This window comes from Ursus arctos, unplaced genomic scaffold (assembly GCF_023065955.2).
Source record: "Ursus arctos isolate Adak ecotype North America unplaced genomic scaffold, UrsArc2.0 scaffold_8, whole genome shotgun sequence".
NCBI lineage: Eukaryota > Metazoa > Chordata > Mammalia > Carnivora > Ursidae > Ursus > Ursus arctos.
The window spans coordinates 84667077-84689426 of NW_026623100.1; the positions used below are offsets into that span (position 1 = coordinate 84667077).

At 53.9% G+C, this 22350-nt stretch overlaps 1 protein-coding gene across 3 annotated transcripts in view; it reads right to left on the reverse strand.

Moving 5' to 3' along the window:
• Positions 1-22350, reverse strand: part of SNTG2 (syntrophin gamma 2) — a 205974-nt gene that overhangs the window by 15933 nt on the left and 167691 nt on the right. For 2 of the 3 annotated variants that reach the window (XM_057309257.1, XM_057309258.1), the window contains exon 12: positions 20379-22005. In XM_057309257.1, the coding sequence (XP_057165240.1) occupies positions 21550-22005 (456 nt within the window). In that variant the 3' untranslated portion in view covers positions 20379-21549. Of the gene's footprint in view, positions 1-3903; positions 4015-11853; positions 11947-20378; positions 22006-22350 lie in introns of those variants that run through there. The other variant, XM_044390009.3, reaches the window with a different exon arrangement.

The window sequence follows — 22350 nt, forward strand, 5'->3', positions numbered from 1 at the left end:
CGGTGCTGGTAACTCAAGGATAAGGGACATGCTCAGGGATTCAGTTCCAGTGCGTTTTGTTAGTGTGAATACTGCAGAGTTCTGTGCCTATGTCCACACGGGCCCCGAACCAAGACAAAGACCTAGAGCCCCGCAGCCAAACATGGCTACTTCATTTCTGGGATGAGCCGCTAGGAGCCTGGTGCAGGAGCAGAGAGAGACAGAGACAGAGAAGCAGAGAGACAGGGAGCAAACTAGCTAGCTCTGCTGTTGCTTCAGCTCCATGAGAACAGAGACGCTCTGGAAGGGGCCACTCTCACACGCACTGCTCCTGCTTTGCTCAGGCTCCACCCGCTCACACCCACCGTCACGTGGAACGCCCAGTGGCCCATCCACGTGTCTGTGTGGTGGCACTGCCCCACTGTGCTTCCCCCCGTACCACCTGCTTCCTGGGCCGCTGCCCAGATGCAACAAGTCAGCTGCTCGATGACAAACGCCGTGGTACCCACGCTCTTAGCCACGGAAGCTCAGCAGCCAGGCTTCATGTTCCGAGCCAGAGCGCTCGGACGTATTACGCACAAACGTGCACCCACGCCCAGGCTCCGTCCTGCCTTGTCAGGCGCGTTGGGCCGACTCCCTGAGTGCCGAGGAGCAGGTGTCGGTGGGGGTTCCTGCTCGGCCACTAGCGCGTGACGATCACAAGCCACTGCTCGTCCTGGAGACGCACTCATGCTTCGTGAACCATGTGCTGCCGCCAACAAGCACGACGGGCCTCCTGCACGCACACAGGCAATCACCTCCACGGGAGTCGGGAGTCTCTGACTTCAAAGGTAATTGGAACAATTTCCTCCTTGGAAACCAATAAAAATTTGTGTGTGTGTGTCTGGCAGTTCTTTCAAGACTTACTTGCTGTCTCTTTGTTCATTAATCTATTCATTTGAAACATGTTTATCAGCTGCTGAAGTTAAAAAGCTAAACTCAAGCTGCCCTTCGGCGGCTCAGTGTGGCAGCAGAAGTGAAATCCTGCAGAAACGTGTACGACGCACACACGGCTCTCGGAGCGAGGTGGGGGACTGAGGAGGGGGGCCTGAGAAGGGCACCCTCACCCCCGTGGCTCCAGATTCAGTCCTCCTACCTGCAGTTCACAGCAGCAACCACCACCAAGAACAGGAGGAAAGCAGATCCTTCGTTTCACAATGCTTTTAGGAAAAAGAAAACCAAATATTTCCTTTAAAAAGTGCCGCAACCCCATCCTGTAGCCACGGGAAGCAGCATGGAGTCAGGGACAATCCCTGCACACATCCCAGGCTCATGAGCGGGAAGAGCGCGTCCCCCTGTGCCTGGGGAACCTGGGCCCCCCAGATTCCGGGGGGACCCAGCATCCTCATGATACACTCGTCACTGAGGCACTGCTGGGGCCAAACAGTCAAGAGAGATTTTCAATAAATACCAAGAGGAAAATTGTTCCACGGTTATCACTCCTTGCACTAGAAAACTCAGTTAACAGCAGCACCATGTTCTCTGAGGCAGAACCCATTCCCGAGCTCTAATGCAGACAACATACCGCTCACACCCAGTACTTGCAAAAGCTGTGGTTCCCAACTCAGAGCTCAGTCCTGAGGCCTCTTTGCTTAAACAGAGCCTTGACCCTGAGGGTTCTCACAGGGTCCAGATTCCCCGCACCTCCCCAGCTGTAGAGCCCGTGGACGTCGACTCAAGGTGGCTTCTGGAAACAGCCGCTGCTCGCTCGCTGCTGCTCCTGGAGCCCACCACACACGCGTTCTCTCCTCCGCGGGAGAACACAGCCAGCTCTTCTCATTTGCGTCACCACCTGCCCAGACCCCGCAAGGCCCTGCCAAGCAACGTGCCCACCGGCCTCCCACTGCACCAGCGTCCCACTGCACCTGCCCTCGGCTACCACCTCTGTGTCTCTGCCCAACGGCCCCAACGGCCCCCGGACAGCTCTCTGTGTGTAGCTGGGCTGTTGTATTCCTAATTGTACCGTTTTCATAGAGACATCACTGCAAACTATTTAAGCTTCAAGCCCCTCAAGTATTGTGTCCATCCCTGTGGCCCCAACTTTCCAAGACTCTCTGTCTTCATCAACTGGTCCAGTCTATACAAATGCCACAAGGAAATTAAGTTGAAACAACTTTTGAAACAAAATGCATGCCCCAAATTCACATACTGTATCTCACACTGTCCAGTTTATATTTCCCAGGTCCCACTCTTCTCAAGAATACAGATAACCAAAAGTTCACTAAACATTAAACAAATCAAAATAAATGCCTTTCAACCTAGTGAAACCTGCATCGCCTGTCAGAAGGACATTCTGATATCAGGGGAGGTACTGAATGTTCCCAAAACACTCGCCCTGGGTCAGCAGGTGCTCCGGCAGAAGCCGCTAGAATACCCACAAGCATGAAAACCTTCAGACCCACTGCAGACTGACTTCCAAAGTGTCATCCACGTTCCCACAGAACTCACTGGAATAAGAGCTTTGCAGGATTTCAACAGGAAACTTGTTCCTGGCTCCTCCCCCACCCTCCAAGGGCTAATCAATCAACCACAAGAGGAGGAAGTGCTGACGTTACCCACAGTCACCATGTAAGTGCAGAGAAAATGCCAAATATAAAATTATGTCAAGTCTCCCCACTCCCTCTCTCGGGGTTCCCACTCTGCTGGTGGCGGGTGTCCCCTGGACTCAGTGGGCCCCCCGTCACCGCCGTATCCTGCATCCGGATGACATCTGCCATTTCACCCGCTGCCCCATTACACACCTCATGACCCAAGTGCCATCACCACATTTACATTCAGACTTCGATTTTATCTATACCCTAAAGTTAAGAATGTCAACAGATTCTGGACAATAGCAGTTATTCTTAAAAAGTAGATAAGGCTGGTGCCTGGGTGACGCAGTCGGTGAAGCGTCTGTCTTCAGCTCAGGTCATGAGCCCAGGGTCCTGGGATTGAGTCCCGCATAGGGCTCCCTGCTCAGCGGGGAGCCTGCTTCTCCCTCTGCCTCTCCCCCAGCTCATGCTCTCTCAAATAAATAAAAATCTTTTAAAAAAGCAGATACGGAACATTATTTCATTAAACTCAATTAAAAGATGTTAAAAACTGACATTTGGCTATAACCGCGTCCCGTGTGATGTGTCTTCCTCAGAACAAGACGCGGGCGAAGTGCTGGATCTGTTTCCAAATAGGACGTGTTGATGGGCTTCACATGTTTGTTTTCTTCTTTCTCTTTTTAGTGCACGGATTTATCCTTTGTCTCTAGTTATATTAAAACGGGGTTGTTGACAACACATGTGCACATAAACACGGAAAAAATCAATCGTTTGTTGGCAGTAAAATGGCAGCTCAGCGCCGTGAACAGGAGTCGTGCCTGAGCTCCTTTCAGCTGACGGCAGTTGGGTCTTCGTGTCACAGACAGAGCATCCGCTGAATTACGCACGATGCAGTCCGTAAAACGCTTCCTTTCGATTCTGGCTTCTCGTGTGTGTTTTGTTTTGTTTTGTTTTGAGGGAGAGAGAGGGAGCACGTGCGCAGCGGTGAGGGGCAGAGGGAAAGACCCTTAGGACTCCGTGCTGAGCATGGAATCTGCCTGATCCCATGGCCCTGAGGTCATGACCTGGGCCGAAACCAAGTGTCAGAGGCTTAACTGAGCCACCCAGGCGCCCCATCTCATGTATTTTAAAATATTCATTTCCCGCTAACGTTTGGTAAGGAACTTGTATTTTTAGCGGAACCAGTTAATAAGCTTCAGTGATCCTGACGTCAGCTGTATGCAGACAGACTACGGGCTCTTCCTTACGTCTGAGCTTTGAGGTGGGGTCGTCACACACGGGGGAATGGAACCCTTCCGACCGTTAGGTTTTACTCCGAGTGTAGCTGGACGGCAGTGTAAACCAGGTGCCCTACCTTCACCTCTATCTGTCTGGTGTCAAGATGCTGGAAGAGCAGCTTCACTCGAGTGTTTCCGTCATCTGAAGATCCCTTAAGCTGAGAAAATTTAAATCTCCAGAGCACATTCTGCAAAAGAATGAAATTAATTACTGATTTAGAAACAGGAGCTCACTTGTGTAATTAATATCCATTCATATATTAATACTCTATTTTAAAAAATGCAGACATTTGCTTCATTTTCTTATCTACCCTGAGCATGAGATAAGAGCGTCCACCTTCTCCTTTAGGCTGTGTGAAGTGACCTCCTCAGACTGCCCGAGTCCTCTCTACCCCTGTGCCGGGCTCCAGGTGTCCTGCGGTCCCGGTGCCCAAGTGGGCAGCAGGCTTCCCGCCACACCACCCGCCCTCCCTGGCTTTCTCCTTCCTGTACGAGGCCTACCAGGGTCGTATGATCACCGCTCCCTTCTTCCCCCTGTAAGGCTTTTAAAATCCACTAGGCCTTCTGAGTTCTCTATACTGTTCCATTGGTCTATGTGTCTGTTTTTGTGCCAGTACCATGCTGTCTTTGTGATCACAGCTTTGTAGTACAGCTCGAAATCTGGCAACGTGATGCCCCCAGCTTTGTTTTTCCTTTTCAACAGTTCCTTGGAGATTCGGGGCTTTTTCTGCTTGCACACAAATTTAAGGGCTGTTTGTTCCAGCTCTTTGAAAAATGTCATCGGTATTTTGATTGGGATAGCATTGAAAGTGTAGATTGCTCTGGGTAGCATGGACATTTTAACTATGTTAATTCTTCCAATCCATGAGCATGGAATATTTTTCCATCTTTTTTTGTCTTCTTCCATGTCTTTCAAGAGTGATTTGTAGTTTCTAGAATATAGATTCTTTACGTCTCTGGTTAAGTTAATTCCAAGGTAACGTATGGTGTTATACGCAACTAATGAATCATCAAACTTTACATCAAAAACCAGGGATGTAGGGGCGCCTGGGTGGCACAGCGGTTAAGCGTCTGCCTTCGGCTCAGGGCGTGATCCCAGCGTTATGGGATCGAGCCCCACATCAGGCTCCTCCGCTATGAGCCTGCTTCTTCCTCTCCCACTCCCCCTGCTTGTGTTCCCTCTCTCGCTGGCTGTTTCTATCTCTGTCAAATAAATAAATAAAATCTTTAAAAAAAAAAAAAAAAAAAAAAAAAAAAAAAACCAGGGATGTACTGTATGTTGACTAACATAATATAATAAAAAAAAATAAATAAATAAAAAGAAAATTAGAACCCTTATAATGTTTATCAGACGTTTGTAACCATATTAAAACAAACATTAAAAAAAAAATAAAATCCACTAGGAGGCCCATTCTTGCTACAGAGCACAAGACTCGGTCCACGGTGCGACGGAGGGAATCCCTCATTCCCACCGAGAGGCCCAACCTGGGGCCCACCCAAACCAGTCACGTCAGCTTCTCCCACACTACGCTGAAAGGCGGTGATTACCTCTTCGGACCACTGCAAAAACCACACACTGTTTACTGAGGTACTTTAGAGATGAAATGTGCTTCATAAATTCTCACTGTTTAATAAAAAAAAAAGAGTCTGCAACAAATACTGAGTGGCTTTTACGAAAGTTGGTCTGTGATTACAGACACTGCATGATAAATGTCTTCATCTCCCGGAAGAATCCCGTGCAAGCTGCAGGTCCGGTTTCCATTAAACAAAAGTGCTCGTTTTATAATAATGAACCATCTTTCTGTAAAGAGGCAGCGACAGTGGGGGAGGGTTTCAAACGCACTTTGGCCGCGGCCGACCCCTGACCCCCACTGACCTCAGGGTCTTGCACTTCTCTCTCCGCGTTTCAGGACAGAGGGTCCAAACTAGCTCCTCAGGGTGCTGGGACTCCGGAACTCTGCTGCGGTCTCAGGGAACAATGCCCGGGTCTTTCCCTTCAGGATGAGGAACATGGGTCTACACCGCCTTCAGCAGGGCTGGGGTTCCTCCCTCCCGGCCAGAGGGCCTGGTCATGTTGGAATTAGGAGGCTCTGCCCAGAACTCACGGTGCAGGCTCCGCTTCCTCGGGGGCAGCCCCTGGCCCGCCGCCATCAGCCACCGAGCAAGAAGCACAGCACAGTTAACAGAAAGGCGCACTGGCAACGGTGAGCAGGGTGCTGGGCAAGCCGCCGGGGCTCCCGAGGCTCCTTCACCTGCCTGGCGAGCCCACCTCAGAGACTCAGAATGGCCAGATCTCGTCTGCCGTGGACGTTAACGCTCGCCAGCTGTCACACAGGAACCTGTCGTCAGCGGAAGCCGGGAGCATTGTGGTTTTGCCAGATTCCTCCCCAAATTGACCACGCCCGCGTAGCTCTGTGAAGAACAGTAAAAGCACATGTAGTTCCAATCTGAGCGAAGAGGAGCCTCGCAGTGGCCGCCGTCATCAGGCTAACGTCTGGGAATTGCCTCCATTAGCAACATCGCACATGGAGTCGGCTGCCGATATTACAGACAGAAGACCCCGGCAGAGGCGCTGCTGCTGAGCCACACGATGGGTCCTGCAGGTATCTATCTGGTTCCTTCCAGCACATTCTCTGCGCGCTGACCCTGTCCCCGTCCTGCTTCCAGGCTAACGCGGCCTTCGGAGAACACACACCTGCGTCCAGTTACACATCGATTTTCTCCCACAGCCACGCTGCCTGAGGGACCAGGGCGCTTTTGTCAGCACATCAGGAGCTGCTGCACGGGGAGCCGGCGAGGCCCTGGCCCACCAGGCGCACCCGCACCACACCGGCAGGCCACGCACAGGACAGGACTGCAAGGGGGGGGGAGCGAGCGGGGGAGGGGGACGGGGGAGGAGCGGGGGGGGGGTAGCTGTTGGGGAGTCAGGAGGGGAGGGCAGGAGGCGGCTCCGGTGCAGCGGCACTTCCTCTGCTATGGGCAGTTTCCGAGGCACTTCCCGCTCTCTTATTTATTGGACAGAGACACAGCAAGAGAGGGAACACCAGCAGGGGCAGAGGGAGAGGGAGAAGCAGGCTTCCCACCGAGCAGGGAGCCCGATGTGGGGCTCGATCCCAGAACGCTGGGATCACGACCTGAGCGGAAGGCAGATGGTTAACGACTGAGCCACCCAGGAGCCCCTGGGGAACTTTCCCTTAGAAACGGATGTGCTATCTCCAGGGATGATGCTCTGTCTGCCTGTGTCCCCTGAAAGCTTCTAGGCCGTAGCTGAGGTCCGGGACGCTGAGCTCTCCACAGAGCACGTGTGGCTCCCCAGGCGGGGACGTGATGGATGTCCACGGGCCGCCCGGACGGGAGAGCCACCCCAGTGCACACGCAGGCGGACACGGTCTGCACGCAGGGCGAGGGGAGACGCCCAGGAGGCCTGGGTTTGGGGTCTCGATCTTGGAACAGCATCTGAAGTGCCGGCGCTGGTTCAACAGCAGTCTCACGGACAAGCGCGAGCTGCTGGAAGCATGCTGCCAGGTCGTGGGTGCTGACCGTCCGGCTCACGTCCCTCCTGACGCCCTTGACTGACTACTGACCGTGGAAAGCAGGGCCTCCGGGCGTGTGGGGGACGCGGTGCCTGAGGCCTCAGTGTCGTGCTGCCCTGCCACGGGGTGCAGCTCTTCCCGCCAAGTCAGGCCAGACCCAAACTGACATTTCCTCTCCGATGACAGAGTCATTCTTTTCCAGTGTTTTCAGATCTAACCTTTCTGTTCTTCGTGGGATTACCAGGTTCCAGCCCAGCTGGGGACCAGGTGAGAGGACTTCCCCCAAGGACCCCCGCACATCACCCTCAACAGAGAGTGTGTGTGAGGAACGTTCGGTCACCAAGAAGAGAATCTGGAATATGCAAGCTCACGTTCACACACAAGGCCACTCCCAACACGCCCCCAGGCAGTAAGTCAATCGGGGACGTTCACTCTGGTCCTACATCTCAAGCCACACTCGATTGCTCCTCTGTGGGCTGTCTCGCTTCTCTGCTGCCGATCGCCCACAGTCTGTTCTCTGCTTCTTGTTGACATCTTCTCCGGCTTCCAATGTGGTCCAACAGAAACGGGACATCGGTTACCGCCAAACCGGAGGGAGCAAGCGTGGACAGTCGTCTGCCGCCCAGGGCCTCCGAGTGAGCAGGGCCTGTACAGTGACCCCTGGCGTCTGTGCAGAGACACACGTCAGCACCAGCAAGAAGGCGGGGCAGACGCACACAGAGTTCTGATTTATTCTGGCCTAAGTGGTTGGAAAATAATTTGTCTAGAAATTTAAAGATATTAGACAACAGAGTTCCCATTTGTTTTGTAAAAGCAGGAAAAATGTGCACGGCCAAGCACGTTTGCTTCCGGGTGACAGGAGGTCTCCCGCTTCACTCCCTTACTGTGGTGCGGAGGGACAGCTGATGTGAGTGATTCACGCGTGCAGACAACCGTTCACCTTTCTCTGGCGAGCGCGGAAGTGGGGAACTAAAGAATCTGACCGCACGTTTACTTCAGCATTCAATGTGGGACCCCTACCAAAACCTCGTCTTTGTTCTTATGAACATTTGGTGAATACTACTGCCGCCACATTGTGGGTCTACTTCTAGCCCAGAAGTAACTCCAAATGGTCTGGTCTAAAGCATATTATCGCATGGAAGTGCGAATTATCTCACGTGTATAGACATGGTCAATCTCAATCTAAATATCTCTAAGGCCAAAACATCTATGTGGTTTTCCCCTAGTAACTTATATTAATGGCCTATGGAGAAACATCATTTTCATAATTATTCATATCAATCTAGAAATAACGGAAAACCTATGTTTACCAAATTTACAAACGTCATCATACATTAAAAGAATAAAGATGCGTCAAATGAAGAAGAGCCATAAGTACTTCATAGACTTAAAACCCGTTGATGCACTCCTCACAGGGAAGCCTCAAAAGCTTTTCTTTTGAAAATTAATTCAAATATTGTAAATTTAAAAATTTGTAAAAGGCTTACACGAAACAAGACTCTAGATCAATTTTCTTTTTACACTGTCTTGTGTTTTTAAAATTTCCAGTTACTGTCTTAATACACGATAAACACATAAGTATTAGGCCAGAACTTCTTACAATCAAGAACTAAACACAAGGAAAATGTCAAGACTTCACCTTCACAGGGGAACAGGTGGGGGGAAGGTCCTGTGTCTGATCTGAGGCTCAGGTGACGGAAAAGATGACTTCACTAGAACTTTGTAAAAACTAGACTTGAGACAGTGAACTTGACACTGAGTGGGTGGGAGGGCCAGACAGACGGGGAAAGTGGGAGGTTTCCCCACAGGCAGCGCAGAATGCTCCTGGCACTCCCGCCAGGTCAGGGAGGGAGGGGCTTCTCCAGGGCCTGTCCCCTCCCCCAGGCACACAGGTTGTGGAGCTGGGGGGCTCCTGGCGGGCTGGCTGCAGCACCATGGAGGGCAGGGTGGCGGAGGGCTGCCTCGCTGCGTTCAGCAGAGCAAGGCAGTTAAAGGTCCTAGATAAACAGCCAGGGACTGTAAGACCTTCATCTTGCTCTGCAGCTCGTTGTCAGGACGTTTACAGCAGCACAGCTGTGCGTCCACTGAGGAACGTGTTCTAGCTCTCTGAACTTGTATTTGGTTGACTTCAGGGCCAGCCAGGGAGATGCCAGATGCACTGATAGGAAGGGCCTCTCAAGGGGCACACCTGCCTGACCGCACCAGCGTGAAACGCAGAAGGGACACAGAGGGATGTGACAAAAAGGGAGTGACACCCTGGAGAGGGGCACGGAGCAGCCGAGGAAGAGAGCAAGTTCACGGGATAAATAAAAGCAAAAACGTGCTGCTGGTGTGAACATGTGGGCATCACAGCTCACCAACTTCACTCCCATCTCCGCTCCCCAGGAAGCCGCCCTTCAGCCCTGATCGGAGCGCCTAAAAGGCTAGGGGCCTGAGCAGAGTTTGGGGTCGAAGGGTCACTTCTCATCTGCTCTGAGTCAGATCTCCCCATGGCACCATCAAGGCTCCTGCCGTCCACTCTGTGGAGGGGCCCCACGGTCCTGCGAACAGAGGTTGCCTCTTACAGGGTCTCACAGCCACGTGCACCCCTGGCTGGCCCTTGTGAAGGTGGAATGGATGTGGGGCTCCCGTGTTGCACGCAGCAGGAACACCCGGAGAGGGGACGGCTCCACAGGATGACACAGTGACCTGGCGCTGTGCAAGCCTTGACCCTGAGAACCAGATGTACCTGGTGTGCACACACCGCCCAGACGGGCCGCCACAGACAAATCTCTCGGCAGTGCTCAGCTCCTGGGACAGACAGAGAGCTGGTGGGCTCCCTCCAGGCAGGCCTCGTCCCCCCAGACCCCCAGACAACACTGCCACACGCAACTGGAGAGGGGGCGCGCAGGTCCTCGTGGAGGGCAGTCCGGACGACTTGAAACCTGCTCTTCAGGTGACATTTGGAAAGTCTCAGTTAGATTTCCGGAAACCCAGATTTTCTTGGAACACAAAACGAGAAATGTAAGCTCCACGTCAGGCCTGCTAGTTGAGAGACGGTGTAGAAACTTCTTCCTTGCGCCTGGATAGCTGCTTCGTTGCTAACTCAGAGGACTGGTGCACGGAGGTTACGCAGACCCGGCTTCAGGCCCAGCTGCACGGCCAGTGCCACACGGAGCCCGTCCTGCGGGAGCTTCTGTGTCAGGGCGCCCTCTCCACGGCCTTGATGCTGACGGAGCACACGAATCCTTCTTAGCATTGAGTGTTCCTGCAAACGGGCCCTGCTGTGGTTCTAAACGCTAGGGAGAGGGGTGCCTGGATGGCGCAGTCGGTTAAGTGTCCAATTCTTGACTGTGACTCAGGTCACGGTCTCAGGGTCATGGGACTGAAGCCCATGTTGTGCTCCATGCACAGCAGGGGGTCTGCTTGAGAGTCTCTCTCCCCCCCTCTGCCCTCCCCTCCTCTCTTCTCTGAAAAGTAAGTAAACAAATAAATAAACATGAGGTAGCCCCCTATTGTGAAACCTCCTACCCATTTTCCTGGTAGGGAATAAAGTAGCAAGTGTGCAGTGAGTTTTCTCATTGAGAATTCTGTCGAGAAGGCAGCCCCTCCTTAGAACAGGGCTCCCAGCTCTGCACCACTGACCCTGTTGCTGACCGTTCCGTGCACGGCAGGGCGCTCACGGCGTCTCTGATCTCTCCCCACCAATGCCAGCAGAAACGCCCCTCCAGATGCCCCCGAGGGCAAACTCATCCCCTGTGGGAGCCTCTCTCTGGAAGAATGGGGAAGACACAGGTCAGACCTCTGAAAAGCTAGCGTGCGATTTCACAGGGGCTCCTGAGTTCGGTGCAGTGATTCACTCATAGAAGAGAGTGTGCAAAGGTTTTACAGGGGAGTTGGGAAATAAACACCGGTGAGGACACCACTTGAGATGAGGCGTCCCTGGCTCTGTGCCGACGAACTGCTGGCACAGGCTAAGCCGGCCGGCTCTGCCCCTGTGGTGTGAAGCATCGTCCTGCCCATGCTTTCCCATCCTGCATTCTGAATGAGCCCCGTGGCTTTTAAACTATTGTACGACATACTATTGGCTGAGGTGAACGCTTGGGCCCGTCAGAGAGGCTGGTGGAAACGGTGGTCTTCGGTGCAGTAAAGTCCGTCAGCCTCAGCAGAACACCTGATGAGTCCCACCAGGAAGGGCTGCTGCGCACTCACCAAAACCCTCAGGTTTAAGTCAGGCAGGAGATAACGAATCTTTTCAAAGTGTTTACCTTAGTGCCAGGGGTCCTTCCCCGGAGCAGGACCCAGGAGACCCACCCCGTGCCAGCGCGGGCGGTGTTGGGAGGCACCGCGCACCTGGGTGGCGCACTGCTGGGCTCGGCGGCTCCGCCCAGCTACGAGGCTGCCGCCGTGCACGCGGCAAACCAGGCTGGGCTGATAGAATCCAGTCTGCCTCTCTGAAGCGTGAACCGTGTGCATCGACCTGGGGCAACACGCAGCACATGCTGGGGAGCTTACCTTTGTCTTACTGTCAAAACAGGTGAATCCCAACGCGAAATCCACCGTGAAACACAGCGTTTCTCCTTGCCAGCTGCACGCGTATGTTCTCGACTAGAAAAGAGCATTCATTTTGAGAAAACATTCTTCAGCAACGGAGTTGAACATTAATTAGGTGGTTACACTACCCCCCCACGATCAGAAACCAGGTTTTTAAAAGTCCTGACGTTTTGCCTACGGAGAGTACTTTCTGGCTTTTTGTCTCCAGGGCAACATTTCCAGCCGCGTAGGGCTAGACGCGGGGCCTGGGCGCCACTCTCACCACAAACAGGCAAACGGGCCCAGCAAGCCCCCAGTCCACAAAGTGGTTTTGGGAACAAAGGGATTCCCTGTTCCTCCCTGTTTGGAAGGACCTGGGGTGTGACAAGCTCACTCCTCTCCTTGTTCACGGCCTGCAGGACAGAACAGGGCTGCAGGCTGTTCCCGTGGGAGCCGGACACCGTTTGGGGGAAAAAGATTCTGAAGATCGGCAACACCAAAACCAAAGCACAGACTCTCGCGGGGGAGAGGCTGTGGCCGTGTGGCTCCCATGTCATCCGCCGGGGCGGGTTTGGGTGAGGTCACCTCTGCCAACAAACCCAACCATGAACACCTCGTCGGCTCGGCGGTGAGCACACGGACGCTCAGGGCGGGCTTTCTCTCCTGTGTGCGCAGCCCCCCCCACACGCATGTGCACACAAGTGCACACACACGTGCACAGAAACACAGACCTGCACTGTAAGTATCTGCACGGCACTCTCAACAGGAGGAGCAAATCGGGACGAGGACCATTAATACCATGGGAAGCGCTGCCTTTCACACCTGTGTGATCAGCCTGGAGGTAAAACCTCTCAGCCTCACCGCGGAGGGAAGCTGAAAGCCGGCGCTCGGGCGGGAGGACGCGGTGGGTGGCACGTTCCATCCCGTCAAATCGGGGGCTCCCATCAGGATGCCTTCGGGACTTTTCAGCCCCCCCCCCCTCCGGGGTTCCACCTCAGCACAAAGGTCAGCTCCCTTTAGGCCTGCAGTGTGCAGGGCCTCGTGGTCGGGTACTTCCAGCCCGCGGTGGCTCCCTGTGCTCTGGTCCCACGTCCAGCTCAGCTGCTGGGCCTTTTCTTTGCTCGGATGACCCTCACCTCCAGCACTCCGTGTAACTTAGCTCCTCGGGTGGATTCAGATCTCCCTGCTGAGGTTTTTTATCGGTTTCCACGCGTTTGTGCTTTACCTCCCTTCTGAGCATGTCGATGCTGGCTGCTTGAACACGGTTGTCAGATATGCCAACGCTCACGCCCGCGTCTTCGTGCTGCCAGCTACAGTCTTTTCACTTGGTTTGAGATCTCCCTGGGTTACTGGAAGTCTGAGATCCTTCAGCTCATTTAACTCGTTCTAACTGGATTTCTCTGGCTCTTCTTCCGCAGGGGAGGGGGCAGTCCCAGGACCACCAAGGCAGGCGAAGTCCAGCTCCCCCTCTTGGTGTCGGACCCTTACTGCTGACGGACAGGGCCGGAGTTCCAGCCCTGCAAGGTGGCCCCTGCTTCTGCTCCCTGCCACTGATGGTGTGGAGACCCCTGGTACCACCTAGTGGGGGGCAGGGGGCTCGATCCTGCCTGGTGGGGTGAAGTCCCGGCCCCCTCTCCACTCCCCTGCAGCACCTGGCAGGGATGGGGGCTCTCATTCCTGTCTGGTGGAGCAGAGCTGTTTGCTGAGGACTGGGTGGGTCCGTGGGGACGTCTGCATGTTAGGCTGGTGTGGATCACTTACCGTGTAAAATGTTTCTGTCCCGCCAGCCTGCCCCTCCTGGTCCTGGGCTGCAGGGAGCAGGCCTTGGTGGGGTTTGGGGTCTGCACCTGTTGGTGTTTCTGGGTGGCCCCCTTCTTCAGTGCCAACTCTGGGACACACACAGGAAAGAACACGCAGGCCCTTAGCACCATGAGGTCCTTGTGCCCTGAGGCCCCTCACTGGCCCTCCCGGCTCATTAATCCTTTTTAAAAGGTTGTTGAGTTAGTGGCTACCATCTTATTCATTAATTTAATAAATTTAACACTTAAACAATAACTTGCTTTCTACTGTGACTCCCCCCAGGGCTCTGCAGGCCACAGTGCTGTTTAGATCTGTATTTGGAGCAGATGTGCACGGGGCCGGGCAGGGCATGGACAGCATGTGGACAGTCACCGCCCACAGCCAGAGGCACAGCCCAGCAGGGCGGTGGCATGGTGGGCGCCACGGGCCCCTCGCAGAAGGCTGAGGCTCACCTGTTCAGGGAGTGCAGACCACAGGCCCCTGGTCCCTCCCACCAACCGCGGGTGAGGGTGCGCACAGCCCTGCTGTGTTGCCGGCGAGGCTGCGCGGGGCTGCAGGGGCCCAGCTGGGCACACGTGAGGGGCGAGTCCACGTGTACCTGGTCACCCTGGCTGGGAGGCTGGGGAGGCCATGCTGCTTGAGAAACAATCTTTAGAGGGAAATTGAGGCAGACGTTGACATGGACAGTGCAACTGCGGGTCTGAGCTGCCCTGGAGCATGGAGCTTGGGGCCCCTCTTGTGAGCGTGCCTGAAACCGCAGGGTCTGTGGGGCGCTAGGACAACACGACCAGGGCCATAATGCCTTTCACTCCATCTATGAACACCACAGCCACAAAGTCAATGTGCCGCAGCCATGGAAAAATCAAGATAATAAAGACCAAACAGCTCCTCGCAGGACAGGAGGCCGAACTAAATTGGGCTGTAATACAGAATACGGTGTCAAATACCACATTCAGGTTCATGTTCAAGTATGTTAAACAATTTACACTCTCGTGCCGTTAACTAAGCCAAGGCACGAAGGTTAGCATCCTGGGTGTTCCAGACAGCGTGCAGCCAGGGCGTAAGGGAAGGGCAGAACTAAGGAGAAAGCACGATGAGAAGCGAGCATCGTGTGAGGCCGCGAGCAGGCGTCCGCACGCAGAGGAGGCAGTTCTGACCGTGGGGACGAAGGATGGCACCCTCAGGACGAGGGGAGAAGCCCGCAGGAGGGGCCTGGTCGGCAGGTGACAGCAGGACTCCCGGTCCTGTGGAGAGGCAGAGCCACATGTCCTCCATGTGACTGACGCCCGTGAACATGGCGTGGCCCGACACGCACCCTGAGTGAGCGGTGACAGCCAACGCCTGCCCTGCACCATGTGCCACGCGCCATCTTCCGCATCACAGCTCTCAGCCCCTTACTTGTACCAAACTCTGGGAGATCAGCTCTTTTACGAACCCCGTTTTACAGAAGAGGGAAACTGAGGCAAATGCATGTGGGGAAGCTTTCCCAGGGTCCTGTGCTGCAGCTGGAGAGGCCAGGGTCCAGGCGCGCAGGCGCTGGAATAAAGGAGAAAAGTGTGGTGGGTGCCTGGTGGCCAAGTTATAACCACAGAAGCCACAGCCCTGAGGTGTGGACAGCAGGCTGCGTGTGGCTCTGCTCTGCACGACCTGGGCTGCAGACGACAGGTTTTAGCGTTCTGTAACGATGGTGCACTTCCAGTCCCTCAGGAGCCCTCTCTGCTTAACGGCCACGTGGCCTGGCTGCTCTATCCACCCTCGCCCAGCTCGTGGCATCGTGGGAACGGGAAGGGCAAGCATTTCGTGAATAAAGGCTAGTGTTCAGAGTTTCCAGGAGACGTGGCTGACATATTTACTGACACTCTGTCTGGTCTGAACAGCAGGCGGGAGCAGGCGGGAAGGCGCACCGTTGCTGGTACTGTGTGCATGGCAGCTTGCTCCGATGGAAATTTAATTGCCTAGAAAAGTCCACAATTTGTTCTCTTTCCAGCGTTCGTCATGAGGACGGTAACTTGACGCTCAGGAAGAGGCCTGGGAGCAGCGGACGGACCGTGATCCCTCACTGCGGCAAGCACACAGCGAGGGCCGGTGTTCTCCTCTCCCCGGCACGCACTGTCTTGTGGCTTCCCTGTGAACGGCGCTGCTCGCCAGACTCCCTCGTCCCCTGCACTCTGGGCGGGTCCCCAGGCAGCGCCCCACGGAGCAATGTGCCGAGCAGCACCAGCTGGGAAATGGCCGACTTCTGCGGAGACCACTCCGTTCTCCTCTGTGTATGTTTTGAATGGTGAGAGACGTCTAGCACAGGTGAAATGCTGAGCAGAAGTCCCAGGCCTGTTCTCAAAGCAATCTTTGGAGAGACCCAGACTCTCGTCCCCGGCAAGACGGCTGCACTGAGGGTCAGGCGAGCAGGTGCGTCTCCCGTGCCCTGCCCACACACCTGTTGGAGAACAGGCCGCTTCGATCAGCCCCAAACATCTTGGGTTCATCGAGTCAGCTACATCCACGGACCCCTTACCCTGAGAAAGAGCAGAGGCTGCTGGGGAATGCGATGCCTGCACGCAGCTACTTCTGGGAGCAAGGAGCAGAGAGGCCGTGTGGGGAACACTCTTCCTCGGAGACGCTAACAAGCACACCGCACATGTCCAGGAGGTGTTTGACCTGCATGACTTACAAATAAAACAGCACTTTAGTCACACACACAAATTGTCAAAAATGTCACAAATGTGGATACAGTTTTTGGAATTAATGATTTCATGGACAGGGCTTTCATATTCTACTTGTTCATAAAGACACTTTTAAGTGAAATTTGAAAAGATAGACCCAGTTTAGTGTTGCTTCACTCAAAAATACGTAACATTCTTTTTTCGGGATCTGCACATAAACTCAGAAAGAAACTGGTTCGGAGTCTTTGTCCAGAAGGAACTTGATGAGAATGTGTCTTATTTTTGGGTCCTATTGCAGGTTTTCTGGAAGACATCTGGCCTGTGGTGCCGTGTGCAGGAGACTCTGGGGTCACAGTGAGAAGCCGGGGCAGGAGCTCACTGTCCCTGAGTGTGAACTCTCCAAAGATGGACGCCAGATGCGGGGGCGCGTTCCCGGTCGGACCTTCGACCGCCTTCCGTCTGCACAAGGGAGGCAGACTGGGGAGAGCAAACGTGAAAATGCCCACAATCTGTAAAGCTGGTGCGGCTCTCCCCTCCCTGGGAATGCTCCAGGAAGGGCTGCATGAAGCCCCGTAACAAATCCAGAGGCAGAAACAGAACGGGCAGGCACAGCACTGAGCTCCACTTAATTAAATTAAGCTGTAAGGGATTTTAGAGAAATGAAGTACTCTGGCATCTTTCTGCGAAATCTTCAGAAAAGCTCATTTGTACCAAGAAAATGCTAAGTAGCACTCCTCACAATTACACTATGTTGCCTATTCACTCTGGAGACTGGCAAGCATTTACCATGGAAATGACTTGGCTCAGAGTTTTAAAAACACAGTTTTCGTTGAGGGCACAGCTCCGATGGTCTGGCCATGTGACTGTATTTCAGATCTGTGTGTTCAAATAGCCGGTGACAGGATGCCATGTGTAGAGTGGGCACACTGGGGCAGCCGTGCAGGGGCGGATGGGTGAGAGCCCTGACCTCCAGCTGGCTCTCGGAGCTGGAGGACACTGGATGTGGGGAGTAGTGAGGTGGGGTCTGCCCGCCCTCGGGGAGGGGCAGGTGTGGTAGCTTGGGCAGGGGTCGCAAGAGCTGCCCAGGACACTCGGCTGGCATCCCGCGAGGACCAGGGGTTGTTCCCCCTCTGCAGCAGTGCCCGTGAGCTCGAGACCCAGAGCTCCTGGTAGCTTAGCTACCGACCTCCTGTGGCCACTTCCATCTTCTCATCAGTGCTTTGTGCCTCTCGACTATTCTCTAAGCTTAATTTGGCAAGTAGTTGTGTACTGTCTTCGTAGTAAAGGGCACCTGTAGGAGCAAAGGGAGCTCAATTTACTTCGATAAATAAAAGTAGCGCTAACACCAGGACATGCTGGCATCTCTTCTCTGTCCCCTGCATCAGTAACGGGAAGTCCACTCAGAAAGCACAGGCTGCCAGAGGACATCGCAGTGAGTGAAGTGCTGAAGGCGGGAGGCTTACGTTGAGTCGCACTGAACCAGCATTTGCAAACACAGAAGCTGCTTCTTGTGCTGGGTGGAATGGGGGGATTAAAATGGAGTGTTCATGGAGTCCAGCTCGAAGCCTGGCATCCTAAATACACTGGGTGCATTTCTGATTCAAAAACAAGCAGTAGCATTGCCTCAGATCGACAATGTTCCCAACTGAAAGACTGAGGAAGTTGATAATCATAAGTGAGGTGAACACACGAGGCTGGGGCGCATGTGGTAACAATGCCGCACCAGTACCTGCAGTAACGATACCATACCTGTACCCGCAGCAACAATGCCGCATTGGTACCCACAGTAACGATACCGCACCGGTACCTGTAGTAACGATACCACACCGGTACCCACAGCAACAATGCCGCACCAGTATCCACAGTAACGATGCCACACCGGTACCCGTAATAACGATACCACACTGGTCCCCGTAGTAATGATGCCACACCGGTACCTGCAGCAACAATGCCGCACCGGTACCTGTAGTAATGATACCATACCAGTACCCATAGCAATGATGCCACACCGGTACCCACAGCAACACTGCCGCACTGGTACCCACAGCAACAATGCTGCACCAGTACCTGCAGTAACGATGCCACACCGGTACCCGTAGTAACGATGCCACACTGGTCCCCGTAGTAATGATGCCACACCGGTACCTGCAGCAACAATGCCGCACCGGTACCTGTAGTAATGATACCATACCAGTACCCATAGCAATGATGCCACACCGGTACCCGCAGCAACACTGCCGCACTGGTACCCGCAGCAACAATGCCGCACCAGTACCTGCAGTAACGATGCCACACCGGTACCCATAGTAACGATGCCACACTGGTCCCCATAGTAATGATGCCACACCGGTACCTGTAGTAATGATACCATACCAGTACCCATAGCAATGATGCCACACCGGTACCCACAGCAACACTGCCGCACTGGTACCCACAGCAACAATGCTGCACCAGTACCTGCAGTAACGATGCCACACCGGTACCCGTAGTAACGATGCCACACTGGTCCCCATAGTAATGATGCCACACCGGTACCTGTAGTAATGATACCATACCAGTACCCATAGCAATGATGCCACACCGGTACCTGTAGTAACGATACCACACCGGTACCCGTAGTAACAATGCCACACCAGTACCTGTAGTAACGATACCACACTGGTACCTGTAGTAATAATACCACACCAGTAATGAATGGAAATGTCTTTGTTACATCCCTACATACCTCAGACGTTCCTGGCAAACCACCTGTATATGTTCGTATATGTTCTCTCTGGAAAAGAGAATGACATGCTCCTTTCTGGAAAAGGACTGGGAAAAGGACTATGGGAAGGTCATTTCCTGTAGTCCTATGAAGTCCAACAGGTGAGGCTGGTATGCATTGATAAACACATCTATATTAATACTTAATGTATTTTTTTTTAAAGATTTCATTTATTTATTCGACAGAGATAGAGACAGCCAGCGAGAGAGGGAACACAAGCAGGGGGAGTGGGAGAGGAAGAAGCAGGCTCCTAGCGGAGGAGCCTGATGTGGGGCTCGATCCCACAACGCCGGGATCACGCCCCAAGCCAAAGGCAGATGCTTAACCGCTGTGCCACCCAGGCGCCCCAAACTTAATGTATTTCTGATGATTCGGGAACGGGCAGTCCCAATCAGACCAGAAGTTAGTATGTCAGATTTTTAGAGTTTGGAAACTGCTTTTCTTTAGAGAACAGTAGCCACATGTTGAGCCACCAAGACCTGTTCCTGTACTACAGGCCTGAGGGAGGTAGTAACAGTCGTGGTGGGTGGGAGTGCGACCGACGACGGGACAGGCCGGATAACTTCCCACGTCTCTCTCCAGAGGCTGATTCTGTTCTGTCGTGTCTCCCAGCTGGGCCCCCGGACCATGGGTCAGCGATTCCAGCACTCTGTTCTGAGGTGTGACCATGCAGGACACATGGACCCAGGGACGCATCTCACCCTTCCTGGCAGCCACAGTGTGTGGGGGGCAGCAGAACAGGTGCATGGGATTCTGGGTTTCTGTGATGCACACAGCGACCACCTTGCACAGCTGTGTATGCACAGGCTACACTGATCAGCGGGGCACCTGCCGTGGATCCGGAACACCTGTGGCCCCACCCAAAGAAAAGCTCTGGGAACTAGCTGATTTCATCTTTCCTCTTCGGGCAGAAACATAGGGCCTCGGAGATTCTGGGCCAATTCCCCCAAGGTCACGGCCAGTCCAGGATGCATTCCAACACTGGTCCTCCCGACATTAAGCAGAAATTCACCGTCTTCCCCGTACAGGATGCAGACTCCCACACCTGAGACTGTGCCTTCGGTCCGTTGTCGATCTTACTATTATTATTACTCACAAGCAAGCATGCTGCCCCAAAGCAAAGTGCGTTCCATTAAAATACAGGTTTTCATCGTCTCTTACAAAAAAGGCATAAAATACTAAAAAGTAGTTTACAAATTGTAAAATTCAGGAAAAAGACTAAAAAGCCATTGAAGAAAGAACTTATTTTTAACAAGGCAGAGATGAGGCATCACAGACCCAGGCCATCCTTGTCAACAGGCTACTGTGGCACCCACACCATACCCCCCCCCAGCACCCTCACAGGTCACCGCAGCCCTGGGGGCCCACCAGCTGTTTCGGGTTATCTGCCACTGAGGTCCTGGAGGCCACAGCCAACGTAAGCACACTTACCCGGATGCCGTCTCTCCTTGTCCCCGTTGTCCCGAGACGTGCAGCAGGTGTGTCCCCTGTGTCCCTGCTCCCTTTCCCCAGACCCTCACGGTCTGCATGCGGACACGTGTATGCCACACGCACACGGACTGGCTGCCGTCAAACACAGACAGCATACTGATAGGAGGACGGTGCCGACACACTGACATGGGATGGATGCTGTGGCAGGCTGAGTGAAGGCCCCCAGCACCTGTGAACAAGTTTCCTTAGGTGGCAAAAGGGATGTGGCAGATGGGACAAAGGAAGGACCCTGCGATGCAAGATGATCCTGGATCTCCCTCATCAAGCTGCATGAGACCTGGAAGTGCAGGGCTTCTTTCCACCTGGTCTGAGCGCCATGCCTTGGAGGAAGGGCACGGGGAGGGTGGCCAGCCCTGAGGACATGGTCTGAGCCTGGGGCGGTCGGCTCTGAGGACAGGGGCTGGGGCTGGGGCGGCGGCTCTGAGGACGGGCCCGGGCACAGGCTGGTTCCTGTGCCGGAGGCAGACGCCCCTTGCCCTCCAGAGGGAGCTGTGTCAACAGCTGGATCTTGGCCACGAGAGACCCCGTTGGGCTGTGGGATGGTTACCCCACTAAGGCTGCAGGGCTCTGTCTCTGCAGCAGCGCGGAGTTGATGCAAATGCTCCAGGTATTTGGCTGCATTTGACTGGACGCTTCTGCATCCAATTTTTCTGTGACTTGCAGCAAATTCACCACCTTCTCCTCTCCCAAGGTCAGCTGAAAATAACCTGTTTTCTTGGCCTCATCCTTGAGCAGATGTGTCCCGCTTCATTTCACCTTCCCAAACCATTTCGCAGGAGCGGCACTCCGGGAAGCTCCCACCGTGGCTCAGGCCACGAGCTCCCAGTGGCCATCGGTGTAGACGGACGCTGGCTTCTGCCAAGTTACCCTGCTGAGTGGGAGGTGGCGCTGGCTGGAAGCTCTGGTGCGCTCACCATCCCAGGACGCGCCAGCATCGGCCAGGCTCAGGGACATGACCCTCAGTTAGGGACGAGTGCAGCTGGACAGAAAGTACTCACAGACGCTGGGGTCAGGCTCCGCACACTTCCTGCCAGCCCACACGGGCATTTGTGTCCGTGCATAGCCCACGGGTGCAGAGCAGTTAGTCGTGTGCATGTGGGTTTGAAGACACAGAATGACACGCATCACACGTGCGGTTTGTGTAACAGCAACAAGCCTAACAGAAATGGATGTATTAGTGTGGCACGAGTTAGATCCTTCTAGAAAGTTTGTACATGAGCGTATCAAGTTCAACTGTGAGGCCACTAGTGAGTCTAGTACAGAGACTGTCCAACCAAGTAACAATTTGAAGGAAAAGTGGTCATGAGTCCCGTGTGACGGCCCCACCGCTTCTTGTAAGGAGAGGTGCAAAGATGCTTGGCAGGAGTCGTCGAGGGGCTCCCAGCAGAGGCCAGGCCCTCCAGGTCGTTTGTGGGAATGCTGCGTATTTAAGGGTAAAGAGTAATGAACATAAGCTGTGCAAGCAGACTGAGGGTTTTCACTGGAATCCGGCAGCCAAACCACCAGTAAGTGGGAATTGCAACGGGCTTCCTGCACTTAACGAAAACAGTCTGAAACTTCATTGTGTAATTAAACTGGTGCTTCTGGTAATGGACCAATAATTACCTTTTAATGATCCCATAAATCTATTCTAATCCAGGTGCTATTTAATATTTCATCTGATTGTCTCTTAGGTCCTCTGGGTATGTTTTTCCAGGAGAAATTATAGAGCCTATCTGTACTGCTCCACACGGTGTTCCAAAACTCTCACTGATGTCAGTGCTT